This window comes from Sinocyclocheilus rhinocerous, unplaced genomic scaffold (genome assembly GCF_001515625.1).
Source record: "Sinocyclocheilus rhinocerous isolate Xijiao unplaced genomic scaffold, SAMN03320098_v1.1 scaffold469, whole genome shotgun sequence".
Taxonomy (NCBI): Eukaryota; Metazoa; Chordata; class Actinopteri; order Cypriniformes; family Cyprinidae; genus Sinocyclocheilus; species Sinocyclocheilus rhinocerous.
Window position 1 is genome coordinate 1,309,172 of NW_015636034.1, and position 13,293 is coordinate 1,322,464.

A 13,293-nucleotide genomic window follows, 5' to 3' on the forward strand; every position below is an offset into this window, starting at 1 on the left:
TTTGGCCTTGCCCAATCCACACATACACAGATCGCGATCCACACGCAGCTCCAAGTAGCTGAGCCACAGAAAATCAGCGACCTCTAGATGGCACTAGCCCCACTCACATGTGTGCATTCCATTGAGTACGGTTTCATGAATGTTACATTGTGTTTTCTTTGTTTCTTTTTAGGTTGGCTATTCTCCTCTGCCCCTAGAAATATAATAAAGATGTTTTATTGAACTTGTTCTAACTTAACTTGTCTTAAGACACAGAATAGCTTATATTAATTTTGCCAAGCAAGAACTTTGTGACGGTACCTTGGTTTTTTTTCTGTAATTCAACGGCACGTTGCCAGCAACTAACCCAGTTGATCAATATTGTTTTTCAAACATAGTGGTAGTAGCTGATCAACAGCAAACACAGTATTAAATGATCTATAAAATTAGAACAGATTTTCAAACAGAAACGTGTTAAGTAAATTGGTAAAATAAGCAGTCAAAAACAGTTGAAAGTTGGATTTGTATTATTTATATGTTCTTTTATAAACCTAATTTATAAGATTAATATACACCTATTATAAATGCGGATCAGTCTTAAGAACTGGAACCACTCTTAACTTGTAACCTTATTGCTGTGTAAAAACTTTTTTTTTATTCGCATAAAAAATAATTGAACCGAGAATAACATTGCTCGAGGATTGCACAAGACTTCTCCCTTCGACCTCAGCACGTCAGCAGCGGAGGAGGAGGCAAACGTATCATTCTTTTGTTTTGATTTAGCAATAAATGTGTTCATAAACATTTCTTATGCCAAACTGATAAATAATTGTAACAAACAAAGTTGATATTTCCATCAGGAGATGGCACACTGTCTGTCCTCTAACACTGTGCAATGCTGAAAATAACGACTCCCCCCATCCTTGAGAAGATGGTATGCGCGGTTCCTATGCGCTCTAGTCTGTTGTTCTCTCCTACAGTGAATCGTTTGCTTACTATGGATACTAACAGCAGTAGAAATAGTGACAGATCTCCAAATGCTTTCTAAATACCAAACAACGACCATGGCTGCTATAAGGAAAAACAAATCTCCTTTAATGACCGCTGCCGTAAGGTAATTATTATTTTCCGTCGTTTATTTTCGTGCCGGTTGTATGTTATTTTCGTGCACGATGTTTTTATTTCAAGCAGAAATGACCGTTGCTGAGGCTCAAGGGCCAACCGTCCGCGCGCGCGCTCCTCCTCCATCTAAAGACATCGTGTCAAAAGAAGAGATTTCCGTGTAATGAGATGCTAACATTACCAGTTGTTCAATAAAAATGTAATTTGCTAGCAGATAATTGTCGTTAAGCTAATTGTCGAGCGCCCCCGCCCACCCCTCAGCATGAACCCATTATTCTCGCTTGATTTCTGATCCCCTGAGACACTTCTCCCGTTTCCAAGATGGTGACAGCATGGGAAGACTGTAAACATCCGTTCGCCTGGGTTTTAGTTAAATATGAACTTCAAGATATAGATTTTGCTATGCCTTGAATGTAAAACGTCACATCAATCGTTTCTTTATTCGGTAATTCAATGGTAAATTCAGTATGACCGGTGATATTTGATTTAATTGTCGAGACCTATCTAATTTCATGCAAAATAATGTTTGTTTGTAATTACATCCATTTTAGTTACACGTATTGTATTGAATATACGTATATGAAAATAAATAAATAGTACAGTAATAAAAATCTTGATCTTGACGTTGTATCGCTGTAGTCTACATAAGCGTTGCCTTTATATGAGATTATGGCCAATGATGAATATGGTGGATTTGGGGGATGGAGGGAGGGCCATCATGTTTCTCACAAACATTCTCACATAAAAAAGCCTTTTTGTGGCCTCTTTTCAATAAAATATGGCCGTGGAGTCTTTGCACATTATTTGATAATATTAAATGAATAATTCACCCAAATATGAAAATTCTGTCATTATTCACTTTGTCAATCCACACTCCTACACTTTTGGTTTGTCTGTGGAACAGAAAATGAAATATTTTGAAGAATCCTCTCTCAGATTTTTCCAAACAACAGTTTATAGTAAATACTAAGTAGTGATCGACCGATATTGATATTTTATAACCGATACCGATACCAATTATTTGCGTGTTTATGTGCCCGATAACCGATATGCAGAACCGATATTTATTTACTGTTATAAAGTAAATAAATGACTGAGTGAAGTAAGTCCATACTTCACTTTGGTTTTTCCTTCTTTCAGTCATCTTAAAAAAAAATGTTAAATTTATGTTAAATAAATTTAATATTTAACATAAACATATTTAACATATTTAACATAAACTTTCATGTTAAATTTAATCTTCATATTACAATAAAAAAACATTTTATTTAAAGCATCAGCAGCAGCACTAATATTAACAATAAGCAAAATAAATGTAGAAGGTCTAATGTTTTCAAATGGAGAAAATAAATAAATAAAAGGAGTCATATCAACTTCATTTTAAACTACAGTTTTAGTAGCCCCTTTAATTCAGCACTTTTATTTCCAACATGCGCCCATTCATGGCTGCATATTATTTAATTCACGCAAAGTTACGTCTTTATTGGGACAGGATTTGACGGATTATTTTACGTGACTCCGTGAGTTCCTCTCTATTTCTTCGAGCACAGCTGCATAAACTGCATATCAGGCATTTATTTAATACATCTAATTTGTGCATTAATGGCTGTTATGTTAAATAAAGTTTAATAATTACAGTAAATCAAGTACCTGTGCACCGTTGTTGTTGTCTCCTCTCCCCTCAGACGCCGTGGTGCAATGGCGATCCTGCGCGCAATTCTCAAAACATCCACAAGATGGCGGCGTTTATCGGTGAATCCGATATTACAAAACCGATATCCGATTATTGTAAAATGCTTAAATATCGGGAAAAATATCGGCAAATCGATATATCGGTCGATCTCTAGTACTAAGTGACACCTTTCATAAACCAATTGCAAATGTTTTTATGAAAGTATAAAGTAAATATGAAATATACTCTACAAATATTAAATATCATTAAATATAAAGGTCCCGTATGAGCTGTATTCTTTTATTGTGCTTGTTTGTGTGTCCTTAGGCAGGCCTTGGTAAACTAGGGCAATTAAAAACAAATGACTATCATCCTCCTTTTTGTATTATACATGCATAAGTATTAACATTTATTTAATTAAAATTGAACCTACATTACTAACCCAAAATAATAAAAAACTATTAAACACTCTTTTATATCTGTGCCAACCATCAGAATTTTGAAACACTTTGAAACCAAGGTTTAAAACAGTATTACGTATTAAAGCCTCAATTTGTGAATTCATGTGACTTGGGGAGTTTGATACATGCTTTGAACCACTGATTTGAAAACAACCGATTTGTAAATAATGTTTTGAATTTTCATGAATCAGTGCTTCAAAAGCACCCATCATCACTAGTTACAGTACAAACAAGAACCCGTGGCATTTGGCCTTTTTTAATTTGTGCATGATTGCAAATGAAATTTCAGTACTCTGGTGTAGAAGATTATTAGTTAATAACGACTTAAATTTAAATCTAATCCTTACACAAATATACCACATGACTCCAGAACACTTGGAATATTGTGAATGAGTCATATAAACTACTTTTATGGTGTCCTTGGTGCCCCGGATCACTATTAAGTGTTCTTGTATGTAAAAGAGCTGCATAAAGAGTTGGACAGACGTTATGGTGAATAAATAATGACAGAATTTTCATTTTTGTGAACTTTCTCTGCACAAGTCTTATAAGGAGTCCTTCCTTCCTATTTCATGTAATGCAGGATTGTATTGTTTTGTTATTTTCTGAACCATGTTCAGTGAATGTAATGCAATGCCGTTCTTGCAGCTGCTCCCGCTTACGGCAGGTCCAGGCTCTGCTAAGGGATGATGTTAATACAGCTCCAGATGGCATCCTTTGCTCCCTGGGTGAGTTTATTAATCAATATCACCTGTGCTCTTTCACTCACATGATCTTTACTCCAAAGAGACAGGCTGAGATGACTTGCTCCAGTGAGCCACCTGTAAGTAATATGCTGTGTTTGATTTTTCAGGTATTGACAGCCGCTACAATGAAGGCTGCAGCGAGCTGGCTAGCTACCTTTTCTGCGGCTTGTATAAACACAACCATTTTGACATGGAACAGATCCCAGAGGACTTCCCAGAGGAAGTGCTGGATGGTACAACTATAATATATGCATTCATATTCACTAATAGGATTAAAAAGCTCTTTCATTTCAATCAGTTATTATTGGCTGGATTTAGCGTATTTGTTGTATTGATTGTATGTTTGCTTATTCCTAGATGTGATCATCCTTATTAAGGCAGAGTGTGTGCATCTGTACTGCAACCCAGTGAATTATGTGTACCTGCTTCCCTATGTATCTCACTGGAGGAATCTGCAGCTTCATTGTCTGACCGAGACAGAAGTAATGATCTACAGCACTGCTTTCATGATATCCACATCTCTACTTGGGATGCACCAATATTAAAATTCAAGCTGATACAATAGGCTGATAATTATTTTCATGTGAAGGCAGATATTAAAATATTATACTGTTTTGACTATATATAATATAAACAAAAGTTGTCTGTATGTCTAATAATGCAATAAAATATAAATGATAAAATATTTTACAAATATAAAAAAGTATGAATTTAAATTTTGCTAGAGATTACTTTTAACAGTGTTGTCAAATTATTTGTTTTCTTACATATTAACTTTAAGTGAGCATTAGATGACAGCAGAGAGAATCTAAATGTAAAAAAACCAAGTAAAAAACACTCATATTCATCTGATTACTATTTTTGTTGTTTTCTTTTCATTTCTGTCTCTCAGTATGAGGATGAAGAGGTTGCGGAGGAATTTAAAATCTCAAGTTTTGTGTCCATGGTTCAAGACTGCCGTTGCATTGGAATTCCCTACAGTTCACATGGTAAGCATGTGATACACTGATGAAGGCATTGCAAAAGCGCTGTACTTTTGACCATAATGTTTACGGTTGATTCATATTGTCCATAGGCCATGTTCAGAAGTTTGACATGTTCATGTTGGAGAAATGGCCCATCGTTCAGGCATTTGCCTTGGAAGGAATTGGGGCTGGAGTGTTTTTCACCATGAAATATAAGGTTGTATATTTATACTCCATGACCTTTACTTATACATGACTTATGGGTTATATACACATTTTGTAATAATCATGTTATATAAACAGGATTGATAATAGTGTAAATGCAAATAAACTAACATACCTGTTTTTATTGTGTTCTTCACCAAATTGTTTCTTGCATTTTATAGCTCACAGATGTAAGTCAGAGACTTTGGCAGGTCTACAGCAGATTGGACCCAGCGTCTCTGGACTCCCTTCTTAATGAGGTAAATCACTTGCATAGATTGCTAGTCAAATGCCCATGCACACATTTCTTTCTTATACAAGAGTGGATGTGATACTCTCTCACAGGATCTTCAGCTTTTCGAAAGACAGTGGAGCTGTCTGTTCTCCAGTATGGAAATCGAGAGTGCACTTTCCATGCAGGAACTGTCAGAGGCCCAAGTTGCAGAGGTGCTGTTTGTGATATTATCACTACCAAAATTTAAAGTGCAAATAAAATCAAAGATGGTTTATTAACTTTCAGATGACATCTAGGTTGCATGAGCTGGGAAATGTTAACTAATAGTTAAATAGCTATTTAGGCATTGTAGTTCTCCACAATTGACTGCAACCTCAATTTTACTCTGTTCTTGTATGGAACAGCCACTTAAATGGTCCCAATGGATAAAATCCATCTTTATTATTGTGGTTTCATGTTGGCTTTAACAGTCACTGAAAATAACATGTTGGGTATGATTCCTTGTGTGATGCTTAATCTCATTTTCTGTGTCTTTCAGCCTTTCAGAACATATTATTCGCATGGCCTTATTTCCAGCAATATCACAGACAAGAGGTATTTACATATGATACAGTAGCTCTTATTTCTAAGAAAGACATTCTGCAGGAATTATTTCTCTTTGTATGGCATGTAATGAATTTTACACTGTTTGTATGCCAGTAAAAGCAGGCAGCCATTTGTGTTGTTTGGGAGCCACTCTACTAAGGAAGATATGGAGAACTACTGTTTCACCTTCCCTTCTGAAGGCCACCAGGTTCGCAACACTGGCCCTGGTGGGGGTGTTGCCAAACACATGGTGAGAGCGCCACACAGCGGCATGATGACTGAGACCTCAACTTACATTAAATCCTCTACTTCCTTTATGTATTTTTCTACATAAAACAATTTAATATGTGTGTTTGTTATACCTCTCTCACAGCTGCTGCAATGTGTGGCTCCTAAAGGGCCACTAGCCTGTGCTCGAACCTATTTCTTTGGAAGCACACATGTCCCATACTTGGGTAAGTGTATCTCTAGGAAATGTTTTAATAAAATTTATTTTTAATTTCTCTGTCATAAGTTTAACTGTTTTTTTTAATCCGACAGGAAATGACAACATCCAGCAGAAGGGCACAGATCTCCAGTAAGTACACCAATCACTCTCTGTACTGTGTTTTGATGACTGGATTGGTATTAAAGGTAGATTGTTGTGTTGCCTGTTGTGTTGCAGGCTGCTTTCACATATCTACTCAGCTGTGGTTCAGTCTGTACTAGCAGGAATCAAATGTTTCTCCATCAACTCCAGTGCTAGTAAGGTAAGTAGTACACCAAAGGGGCCCTGTTTAGTAAAACTGTGATGAACATTAATCAGGGTGTCCGCGGGTCCTTAAAAAGTCTTAAAATGTCTTAAATAACGCTTTCCTAATATAAGGCCTTAAAAAGTCTTAAAATGTCTTAAATTCAAGCGCAGTCTGTTCTGATTGGCCAGCTGACCCAGTGCATTGTGATTGGCCGAACACCACAAGCACGTGTCGGAAATGTAACGCCCCTTACCATAATCGCGAGCGTCAGCTTTCAAAGTAAATATCAAGACAGTTAATAATGTTGTTAGTTTTACCATCAGTTCAAGCCCGAAAGGGCAACAGAGTCGCGTGACAGACACAGTGATGATGCAGTGCACAAGCCACGGTTAAGACAGCTGACGTGCTATGATTTCTGACACCCAGCTCACTCTCCTGTGATGTGACCCTGTTCCCCTCACACACACACACACACGACGCATTACTCTGCGCTGCGCAAAACTCCGCATTTGAACAGTCAATAGCAAATACTTAAACTAATAACAAAACATACTTACAGTCGCTGATTCAGAAGCGCCAGATTGTCATAGCAAAATATTACATGTATGTAATAAATGTGTATTTCCATTACAGGTTTAGGTCTTAAATTTCATATAAGGTGGTATTAAAAAGGTCTTAAAAAGTCTTAAATTTAACTTGTTCATGTCTGCAGAAACCCTGATTAATGTAGGGTTTACATTAAAAGTAAAGCTTATTTACAAATAAAATAAAAAGGCAACTTAAAGGGTTACTCCACCTCAAAATGAAAATTTTGTCATTAAGCACTTACCCCCATGTCGTTCCAAACCCGTAAAAGCTTCGTTCGTCTTCGGAACACAGCTCATATTCTCCAAAATGGCGCTACGGTGATGCGGAGAGACACAGAGGAGACGAATTGTTGAATAAAGTCATTATTTTTGTTTTCTTCGCGTACAAAAAGTATTCTCGTCGCTTCATAATGTTACGGTTGAACCACTGATGGCAGATGGACTATTCTGATGATGCTTTTCATACTTTTCTGGACCTTGACAGTGTAATTTACTTGGCAGTCTATGGGACAGTCACAAGCCTCCCGGTTTTCATCCAAAATATCTTAAATTGTGTTCCGAAGACAAACGAAGCTTTTACGGGTTTGGAACGACATGGGGGAAAGTGCTTAATGACAAAATTTTCATTTTGGGGTGGAGTATCCCTTTAAGATGGGAAAGGCAGCTTAAGAAGTAAATGTGGGTAAAAAGTTTCATTTCAGAAATAGCTTTCCGATAACTATAAGTATAATGTTTTAAAATCACAAAAGGTGTTTTCCCATTAGCAAAGTTTTATGGACAAAAAGGGGCCATTGTCCGGTGTAATGAAACATTAAGCGCAGTTCACACAGAAATCACTGTAAAACCAAGCAGCTTTCTTTTGGTCAGCATGAATTTGTCTGCGTGTGGAAACCCTCACAAATAATTCTAAATCATGTGGATTCCTATTAAATTGATTGGATTTTGCCTGAAATTTTGGTGAACAAAGGTAAATATGACAGCACCATACCAGAACTATAACGATAACCACACAGAGGAATTATTTATACATTTATATATGTACAAGGTATAGAAAGAATTTTGCTCAGGTTATCAATATAGAAAATTATGCTTTTTTTTTTTCAAGGCAAAGGATGTAGCCGAGCAAACGTTTCAGCTGGCCTTGGACAACTTTGGGTTGATTCAGTACAGGGGAGCGCTCAGGTATGCAATTCACACAGAAAGGGCCCAGAAGAAATCTGCATATTTTTTTCTATGACCCTTTCTAAGCTGATTTAGGGGTGAATTCTATGGAATTAATTTATTAAACAATGTCATAGAAAGGTGAAGTATGGTCAAATTATGCAACAATATTTATTAAACAAACACACAGGGGGTACAAAATGTATAGAACTGACAAATGTTCAAAATCTGTGGAAATCTCTGTAATTAGACAGTGGTTATTAAAAGTGAAGTTATATTTAGGTCTCACCATAGGACACATTTTGTGCATGCTTTGTGAATTGAGAATCTACTTTGTCTGTTTAATTCAGATCCAAAGCTGTGTTTAGCATACAGGCTGTCAACAATGAGGGAACGTGAGTTTCTAAGCACAGACACAGCTATTGCCCTTGACACATTATACTGCATTGTACATTTTCCACATTCTGTATTTCATAACTTGAAACAATCTTCCTTTACACAGAATCATTCCCCTCAGTGAGGAGGACAGTCGCTTTATGGTAAAAACTGTGAGTATAAAACTTTTCCATCCCAGCTGCGGCTTTTCATTTTACTGCAATTTGTATTAAATGGCTGACTCCACAGGCGTCCATGATGGTGCACGATATCCCAGATCTCCAGTGCGGAGGAAACCTGGGATCAGTAGTTTTCTCTGAGTCCTTTCTAGAGTCCAGCGTTTACATTCAGCAGAGAGGTAAAAATCCATTTTGTGAGAGTATTCAGTTGGAGGTTAATAGAGTACTAATTAATACTAAATAGTACATGTGAGATTGTAAGGCACCTCTTCTCCTGCAGATGGCGCTCTTTCCTCTGACAGCTGTTTCACTGTGCTCACTTCCTCAGTTCCTCGCCATGTCTGCTGGCTGGTATAGTGCACTCATTGTCTTTCTGCACGGTTGTGCCAAAATGTGCATTTCTTGTTAAAAACATGATCAATTATGGCAGAATAATATTTTAACAGTACAATTATGATTGATCACTTTGATTGAACGCTGAGTTAATTGATTTGTTGTTTTCTTTGTTATAGGTAGATGAGGCTGATGTGCGAATGTCTGAACAGGCTCAGCATCTGCTGAAGGTGAAGTTTTACAATGCGGTAGTTTGTACAAACCATTGAACCTCCTCCCTCATGCTGTATTAACTGTTATATATATATATGCTTTAAAACCTGTGTGTGTGAAAACAGGAAGAGGATGGTACGTGTTTGGGCATTCCTCTAACAGTGAGAGACTCTGCCTACATGTTCTCCAACAGCCTGCTGTCTACACCTGAGGAAGGTCAGATTTAATCTCTACTGGAAGGTCATGGTTTCAAGTACTCTTTGTGCATAGGCATTAATGTGTTTATTGTCCTGTAGGGAAACTGGTGTTTTTCTCTGAGGGTATCCTGTTTGTGCATCCTCGTCACGGCTCCATTACACTCTCTATGAGTCACATCAACACCATTAAGCTCTATGATGGGGTGAGCAATGCTCTCATTCATGATATATTTGGGGTCAGAATGATAAAAAAAAAAAAAAAAGAATTAATACTTTTATTCAATAGGGATGTATTAAATTGGTCAAAATTTTACAGTACATTTTTGTTTCAAATAAATGCTGTCATTAAACAGAACAACTTATGAACATTAATAAATAATAATTAAATTTCTTGAGTACCAAATCAGCATTTTAGAATGAATTCTGAAGGATCATGCGACACTCAAGACTGGAGTTGTAATTAATGGCTGCTGAAAATTCAGCTTTGCATCACATTAATCAATTACATTAAAAAAAATTTTTTTAACAGAAAACAGTTATTTTAAATTGTAAAAATGTCACAATTTTACTATGTTTTTGATGAGATTAATGCCTTGTTGAGTGTAAGAGACTTAAGAGAAGATGTTTTTAAAATAAATATATTTTAACCCAAAACTTTTAAAACAGTACTGTATATATCATCAATTTAGCTTTGTATGTAATGTTGTTTTCACAGGGCTCTCTGTCTGATGTTTCAATGCTGTTCATCAAGTATCAGACCTCTCTGCTTCCGCACCTTCCATTCCCTTTACACAGTGCTGATTTCTCTCTGGCTATCGCTCTGCTTCCCAGAACCAAGAGCTACAAAAGCTTCTATTCACAGGTGCTCACATGCACACACACACACACACATACTGTACATATGCAGGCGGAACATTTAGGTTTCTGTCGTCCTGCAGAGTTGTTGTATTCTGTTTAGTGTTTGGTTGTAAATGAGTTGTGATATGATTTGCAGGTCCTGCCAGCTTGGCGTAAGTCAGACTCTGGGTTGAGAGTGCAACACGTCCTCAATGATCAGCTGAGCCCTGAGCACAAGAGCATGTGAGTTAACACTTCATTCTGCATCAGCTCAGCCAACAGCATTCAGCCTGATTTGTTAAGATCTTATTGTGCTTGAGCCCCGAGGTATCATGATGTAGCACATAAATGTATCCCATGACATGTTTCCTCTCAGGTACTTCAGGCTGTTAAAGCTTCATGAGATACATACACCAGCGGCAAACAGCCACAGAGCTGTTCTGAAGACTGCTTATCCACAGCTGCCTGAGCAGGACAGGTAACACACACATACACACCTCCACCCCGTCCTAACTAGGGATGATGTGGCAGAATGTCAAGCGATAAATCTGTCTCTGTCTTGTTAATCTGAGTTTTTGACCTAACCAGCTATGACTATGACAAGCAATTGACAAGACATTTTGCCAGTTACTTGGTTTCTATCTGTCAGTAAGGTCAAAATTCTAAGCTATCTGTCAAAATTCTGAGCCCACTATTGAAAGTGGTGCTATCATGCTGAAAAATCAACAAATTGACGACAAACTGTCTTGTATATACAGCATATATTCCGATCGTCTTATTGGTTGCACTGACTTTGTTGCTTTGCTCATGGACATTGATGTCTGTCAAATTTTCTGCTCAGGTTCCTTCTGCATTTTGCCATCAGCAGTAGCGTGGGTGAAGAATCTGTCTGTAGCGACCACTTGTCTACTGTGTTTTCAGACACAGCACCTGAAAACATCAAACCTGAATCCAAGATAAAGGTGAAATGCATGTGTATAAATACAACACAGTCATACATAATCTATCTGACAAGTTATGCTGGAGGAAACAGAGCATATGAATAATAATAGATAAATGTGTTTGTGTGTGTAGGTGGTCCTCACTATCATTGCAGGCTTGCCAGGCAGTCATAAGGAGAATCTGTGTGATTTCTTGATGGAAGTGAATCAAAATAGCGCCAGGTGAGAGAATAATCAAAATGCCATGAACTTTATCTATGCTCATTACAAGTGTCACGTTGTCTTACATTTAATATTGGATGTGGCAGATTTCTGACTTCTGACCATAATGATTTTTGCTGTACTGCTATTGGAAGAACATTAAAACCAAATGGTAATTTGGAATATGTGTTCTACTGCATTTATCTAAATAGAAGGTTGGAAATTCTGACTTTCTGAGTTCAATGGAAAGCATCTTGAATGCTTGCGTGCTCATTACTGTCTTTTCATCCTTACACTCCAAAACTGAGGACTGTTTGATTGACAGGTGGGAGGTGTTTTGCCCTGCTCTGGAGGGCTCTGAGGAATTCAGTGCGTCACACCTTCAGCGGTTCCTGAGCAGCCTTCTGGCCAAACAGAGGGAGACGGATTTGAATTCAACCAGAGTTGTGCTGCTTATACCAGGGTAAGACAGACATGAACATTGAGTCTCAAAACCTTGAGGATCATGTTTATTTCAGCTGCTCACTACTGATGAATTTTACAGCATTGATGGACTTGAGGCGAATAACAATATGTTGCCTTCTTTAGAGCTGCTTATAGCTGAATTGAACTGTTTTCAGAATTGATGAGCTTTGCAGTTTTTGAACTGAATCAACATTAAACTGACTGAGCTGAATATTGACACTATTGTCATATTAGAGCTGCTTTACAAGATAATTTAAATTGGTCATATATTTAATAAAGTTTGCATCATTGATGCTGTTGTTGCTATGAAGCTGCTTGGAAACAATCAGTCTGTATTGTATAAAATAAAGCTGACTGGACTTGACTGTTCTGAGACATAGCCATCACATACAAGAATCAATTAAATGAAGTTTTTATGCTTACTGTATGTGTTGTAGGTACACCGATGTGCTAGATGTAATCCAGGCAATCACGGCTCATCCAGATCCACAAGTTCACAGCCAAGTGACAGTGGGTGCCATCTCAGCATGTGTCAACCCACTCACATCCTTCATCAAACACAGGCAAGAGTTTTTCCACATGACACAGTGTTTCCCCTAGGTTTATGCCTTGGAGGGCATATAAATAATTAAATATATTATAAATATTTAATTATTTATAATTAATTAATTTAATTATAAATTAATACTTTTATTAATTTATAAAAGTATAAATTAATACTTTTAATTTATTAAAACTTTAACAAAAATTACATGTTTAGGGCCCTATGAAATGTTTTATTTTTTCCAACCTTATGTTTTATTGTTACCAAATTCTGATTTAGCATGTCTAATTATTTGAAAGCATAAAAACAAGTTTCATTTATTCTTACAATAGCCTTATGATTTTTTGCTCAGAAATTCTGTGTTGTGTATTTACATTAAGGCATAAAATATTCATTTAATCCATCTTTTAAGTAATGAAAATTAAACAAATTAAATTTTTTGGAAAATAAAGGTCATTTAATATTACAATTAAAACATTGAAGAAATATTGTATGATTATTCCTTAAAAATAAGGTTTTAATAATTTTAGTAGTAGTAGTAGCAGCCTATTACGTAC

The 13,293-nt window shown here is 36.7% G+C and overlaps 1 protein-coding gene across 2 annotated transcripts in view; it reads left to right on the forward strand.

Moving 5' to 3' along the window:
- The first annotated feature begins 967 nt into the window (after window positions 1-967).
- The window catches only part of LOC107747579 (uncharacterized protein C20orf194-like), a 19,952-nt gene continuing 7,626 nt past the window's right edge, over window positions 968-13,293 (forward strand). For both annotated transcript variants that reach the window (XR_001640817.1, XM_016562174.1), the window contains exons 1-28: window positions 968-1,093; window positions 3,883-3,962; window positions 4,088-4,213; window positions 4,338-4,462; window positions 4,873-4,969; window positions 5,056-5,162; window positions 5,332-5,409; window positions 5,495-5,596; window positions 5,923-5,978; window positions 6,084-6,219; window positions 6,343-6,424; window positions 6,510-6,546; window positions 6,634-6,718; window positions 8,396-8,472; window positions 8,802-8,846; window positions 8,954-8,999; window positions 9,076-9,184; window positions 9,286-9,356; window positions 9,518-9,568; window positions 9,677-9,767; window positions 9,848-9,951; window positions 10,464-10,610; window positions 10,743-10,828; window positions 10,962-11,063; window positions 11,427-11,547; window positions 11,660-11,748; window positions 12,053-12,190; window positions 12,630-12,755. Coding sequence is in view for 1 of the 2 variants with exons in the window: in XM_016562174.1 (XP_016417660.1) it covers window positions 1,017-1,093; window positions 3,883-3,962; window positions 4,088-4,213; window positions 4,338-4,462; window positions 4,873-4,969; window positions 5,056-5,162; window positions 5,332-5,409; window positions 5,495-5,596; window positions 5,923-5,978; window positions 6,084-6,219; window positions 6,343-6,424; window positions 6,510-6,546; window positions 6,634-6,718; window positions 8,396-8,472; window positions 8,802-8,846; window positions 8,954-8,999; window positions 9,076-9,184; window positions 9,286-9,356; window positions 9,518-9,568; window positions 9,677-9,767; window positions 9,848-9,951; window positions 10,464-10,610; window positions 10,743-10,828; window positions 10,962-11,063; window positions 11,427-11,547; window positions 11,660-11,748; window positions 12,053-12,190; window positions 12,630-12,755 (2,591 nt within the window). In the remaining variant the exon portion in view is untranslated. The remainder of the gene's footprint in view (window positions 1,094-3,882; window positions 3,963-4,087; window positions 4,214-4,337; window positions 4,463-4,872; window positions 4,970-5,055; window positions 5,163-5,331; window positions 5,410-5,494; window positions 5,597-5,922; window positions 5,979-6,083; window positions 6,220-6,342; window positions 6,425-6,509; window positions 6,547-6,633; window positions 6,719-8,395; window positions 8,473-8,801; window positions 8,847-8,953; window positions 9,000-9,075; window positions 9,185-9,285; window positions 9,357-9,517; window positions 9,569-9,676; window positions 9,768-9,847; window positions 9,952-10,463; window positions 10,611-10,742; window positions 10,829-10,961; window positions 11,064-11,426; window positions 11,548-11,659; window positions 11,749-12,052; window positions 12,191-12,629; window positions 12,756-13,293) is intronic.